The sequence below is a fragment of the Aegilops tauschii genome, chromosome 6, assembly GCF_002575655.3.
Source record: "Aegilops tauschii subsp. strangulata cultivar AL8/78 chromosome 6, Aet v6.0, whole genome shotgun sequence".
Lineage (NCBI taxonomy): Eukaryota > Viridiplantae > Streptophyta > Magnoliopsida > Poales > Poaceae > Aegilops > Aegilops tauschii.
Window position 1 is genome coordinate 25,236,523 of NC_053040.3, and position 4,606 is coordinate 25,241,128.

The 4,606-nt window shown below is 41.9% G+C and overlaps 1 protein-coding gene across 1 annotated transcript; it reads right to left on the minus strand.

Moving 5' to 3' along the window:
- Positions 1 to 308: 308 nt before the first annotated feature.
- On the minus strand, positions 309 to 1,881 carry LOC109736149 (uncharacterized). The gene is made up of 2 exons (XM_073501645.1): positions 1,814 to 1,881; positions 309 to 1,352 (listed from the first exon to the last, which is right to left on the minus strand). Exons 1-2 carry the CDS (start codon positions 1,879 to 1,881, stop codon positions 524 to 526), a joined length of 897 nt encoding a protein of 298 aa, XP_073357746.1. The 3' UTR covers positions 309 to 523.
- Between the last annotated feature and the right edge of the window lie 2,725 nt (positions 1,882 to 4,606).

Here is a 4,606-nt window from a genome sequence, read left to right on the forward strand (position 1 = left end):
GTAGATTCAGAGACATTTTGCAAGATCTAACTGGAGAAATGTGTTCTCTCACTTCACAAGAACACTCAGTATAGGTGACTAAATTCGCTAAACATCTTGTCTTGACCGATTTATATTGCGCAGTGCAATGGTTAGTATATACATTAATGTGTTTTCCATTGAGGATCTCCAGCACTCACGAAACAACTAGCTCAAGGATCTTTCAAAATAATTCATTCAGCTAGACAACCAAAGGTAACTTCTAACACTTCCATACCAGAAACTTTTTAGACAGTTTGCAGATATACTTGTATGCACACGAAAAGAAATTAATACGATAGCGCACACATAGTAAATCTGGAATCTAGCTTTACAAGTGTAGTTTGTACAAAATACATTGAAAAGCTAGTGTCGCAAGCATAAATAGACTGGAATATTTAGAGATATCTACTACTATCTCCGTCCGGAATTAATTGACGCTCAAACGGATGTATCTAGGAAGTACAGTACTACTATATTGGAACAGCGATATTGATTATTAGAATTACTGACTTCCAGGTGGTGGCCCTCGCAGAAGCATGCTTTCTCTCTTCAGTTTTTCTGCCCTGACAGTCTCTAACTTGCGCCTATCAATACTCTTCTCTCCAGGTTCTTTTGGAGGTCTGCCTCTTTTTTTAGGTTGAATATCACCTGATGTACTTCTTTGTTTTGAAAGCTCACCTGATGCAGTTCCATCCTTTCGAGGCCTGCCCCTTTTCTTAGGTTGATCACTAGGTTTCAGACATACTAGAGCATTTTCTCCTGCTGATGTTGACGCCTGAACCAACCCTGGGAGTGGTAGGTTGTTTGACTGTTGGCCATTTACTGCTCTAACCACCATCTGATTGCTAGCAACATTAGTTCTTGGTCTGGCCACCTTAGTTCTATAGTCGGGAACAACATTCTGATGCTTGAATTTGTCCATCACAAGTGTTTTGAGCGGAATGGTTATGTCCAACGGTAGCAGGATCTCCTCCAGTTCGTGCCACTCAAGATCTTCCTGGTCTCCATCTTGATAGACAACGGTGTACCAATTTCTTTGACTGTCATACTTGACAACTTTCCCTACATAGTATATGTCTCCAAACCGCTTTCTCACTTTCCGCTCTTCTAGCCATTCCCCAAAGCGATGATCGACTCGAGATCGCGGAGCATCTCTTACTGCAAGTTGCGAACCAGATGCGAATTCAGGAGGCAAGTCTGGGAGACCATTGATAATGATGGCAGGCTCTCTGGGAACTTGAACAACAGGTTCAGTGTCTGACTCTTGCATGTCCTTGCTCCCCTCCATGACCTGGTATTGCACCAATTCCTTGGATTTAACCACAAACAGCCTGGGGGAGAAAGAAAATAGTTTCATCCATAAAGTAAGTCATCATAAGCAAGAAAAACCAAAGAACCAAGTGAGAAGTAACCATAAACCGAGCACTTTTACAGCTACAATGCATACTTTGATGAGTCAGGCATGTCGAAACATAAGAGATAGCAACCAGCACTCCGGGATTTAGGAAGCACGGCACATCGCATTCGCATCAGTGCTGCTACTTGCATTTAGTAAACACTTGGGATACTAACAAGCTACAGATGCATTTCCGTTCTTGCATCTGTACTTCACCTATGTGCCAGATTGCTGTATTGAGGCATGATACCTGTATCACTCATGCGATGTGTTCAATTTACTCATTGCACTCATTTCATATCAAATCATGAGCACTAGTGTGTCAATCAAAAGATAAAAGTTGCATCGCGTACTATCGACAGACAACATAGCAATGCACACTACCTCCACGCATACCAATTGGCAGGTGAAATGCCCACCGTGCACACATGCTTCAGTTGACAATTTCGCATAGCAATGCCCATTGTGTACACATGCTTCAATTGAAAAATTCGCATAGCAACGACCACTGTGTACACATGTTTCAATTGAAAAACTGTTTTAGAACAGCAGCCTCTAGCATTAGCACAACCACCCATCCAAAAGAACAGTAGTACAAGCGGCAGTACAACACCAGTAGCTCAAGCGGCAGCAGCTAGCACACGCGCGAGAGTACAAGGGGAGCTCACCCTCCGGTGACGAGGCAGAGGCAGGTCTGCAGCGGCCGGCGTTGAAGAGGGAGGGCGTCCGCGTCTTGCCTGGATGCTCTGCACAACGGGGGAGGGGGCGGCGTCCGGCGGCAGAGGGAGGGCGACAACTTCCGGCGGAATATGCGCGCACTACGGGGGAAGCGAGTGGGCGGCGGCGACCGGCGGCTTGTGACGGAGCTGGTGGGATGTGGGAACCCCTAGCACGCGCAAGCAAGAGAAAGGAGTCGAGTGGGGGGATGCCAGCGTGTGACACCCTGTCCACATGGGCCGGCCTGGCTTTAAAAGGGCCTGCCACTAAACGGCCTGTGTCCGTCCTTTTTATAAAAGGACCGTGCCGAGCCGGCCGGAAGGCGTGGAATATCCTATTGGACGCACAACGCGTCAAAATGTCGACACTTCGCACAGACCTTGGGGATCCCATTTAACGTTGCTGCTTTTCCGGCTTTGGGAACCTTCTAGAGTTTCTCAGCCGGTTTTCTGGTTTTGGGAACCTTCTTTCTGTTTCTTTTTGGTTTTTGGTTTTCCCTCTTTTCTTTTTAATTTTCTTTTGCTGCTTCTTTTTTTTCTTTTTTCCAGTTTACTTTTATTTTTTTAAGAGTTCATGTTTTTGAAAATTGTCTGTAAACTTAAAAAAAGTTCGTGCATCCAAAAAAAGTTCAAAATTTCTAAAAATGGTCGTGTTTTAAAAAATTGTTCATAAATTCAAAAAATATATGCATTTTTATGAAAAAAATCAGTAATTTCGGAAAATGTCCCTGTTTTAAAAAAAATAGGAATGTTTTTCAAAAATAGTTCAGAATATTTTTATTCAGATTTATCATAATATTTTCAAATAATGACCGGAATTTCAAAAAATGTTCCTGTTTACAAAACTTATTCACAAATTCAAAAAGTGTTATTGTTTGCAAATTTTTCTACACGTATTCATAAAATGTTCATGTTTCAAATTTGTTTGTGATTTTCAGAAGTGTTCTCTATTTTAAAATTTGTTCGAAAATTCAAAATATGTTATTTATCTCAAATATGTTCGTTATTTCACAAATGTACATTTTTTTTATTTTTATTCACAAATTAAGAAAATATTTCCGCTTTCCAAAACTATTCACAATTTCAAACAAATGGGAATTCCAGAAAATGTTCCAGCTATCCAAGTTTGTTCACAAATTCAAGAAATACTCATGTTTTTAACTTTTGGTCGAAATTCAAAAAAGTTTGGGGAATCCGAAAAAATGTTCACATTTATTAACATTTCTTCACCAAATAAAAAATTGGTAATTTCCAAAAAATGTTCTCGCTTTCCAAATTTGTTCACATCATATTTTTTTATGTTTTTCAAAATTTGACCCTGAATTCCAAAAATGTCGTGGGAATTCAAAAATTGTTCACGTCTTGAAAAATTTGTTCGTAATTTAAAAAAAAATTCGTGCTTTCAGTTTTTTGTTCCTCTTTTTCAGAAAATGTTTTGCATTTTCAAGAAATTCTTCTTAGTTACGAAAAATGTCTCGTTTTAATTATTTCCTTTTTCTGAATTTTTTTAGATTCCCAAAAATGATTGAAATTTTACTTTTTTATCTATGAAATATGAAAATGTCTGCGTTTCAAAACATATTACCTTTTTTCGAAAAGCAAATCACGTTCAAATTTTGAAAATAATTTTAATTTTGTTCAGCTTTTGTTCATATAAGGCGGACTGCCATTTTATGTACGAAATCCCAGGAATTAAGGTGGCTATTAGTGTTGTTCACTTGCAGCAGGTCATCTGTACAATCGCTGCCACTGTGGTATGTTTCTTTGGAGCTGTTCGGGAAACCACCGGCTCCGCCAAATCCAAGGATCCGCGGAGTACCTGTTTCCCGGTTCCATAATTTTGAACTGCACTGCGGCTTCAGGAGCGGAGGGACTCCGAACAGGCCCTTTAAGTATGGCGCTACTATCCTAACATGAGAAGTTGATCGCCGCAGTGGCTAGCACAATGCTTCATTGATTATGAAGTCGAAGGATCGATTCACAGCTCAAGGACGCTCCTTTTTTTTAGCGTTTTTTGATCTCGCGATCGTGCCGCAGGAAATGGGCCGGCCCAGGTTAGCGGCGCCCAGTGCGAAATGTCGGCACTTTGCTGCAACGAGTGGCATATAGGAGGTCCAGGAAGGCGTGGCTTCGAGGATTGGCCCGTTATGCCTGGCTCTCTGCAGGCGTTGGTTTTCAGCCTTGTTTCAGCTTTTTGGGCCTGTTAGTCTACAACGATGTGTGGCTGCTCGGCGAGAACCTCATTTTCTGGGAGAACATGTGCAAGGAGTATGAGCGTGAGCAGACTGCCCGGGGACGCCAAGATCGACGAGATGTTCGACAAGCTCGAGGCCAAGCTCTCGAACGAGGAGGAGGAGATTCTGTGGTAGGTGTAGCAGCAATGACCACACGAGCCCGGTACTTCCAACGCAGGGGTGATGGACATCTCCTCTAATGAGAACTTCGGCGGCTACCTCTGGCATCCCTACTCGGA

What these genes read in the sequence shown, in the direction of transcription:
- LOC109736149 (XM_073501645.1), bottom strand. Translation starts at nt 1,881, where the DNA reads ATGGGCATTGCTATGCGAAATTGTCAACTGAAGCATGTGTGCACGGTG. An exon ending in GGCATTTCACCTGCCAATTG is followed by an intron (nt 1,353 to 1,813) that starts GTATGCGTGGAG and finishes TTTCTCCCCCAG; the next exon opens with GCTGTTTGTGGTTAAATCCA.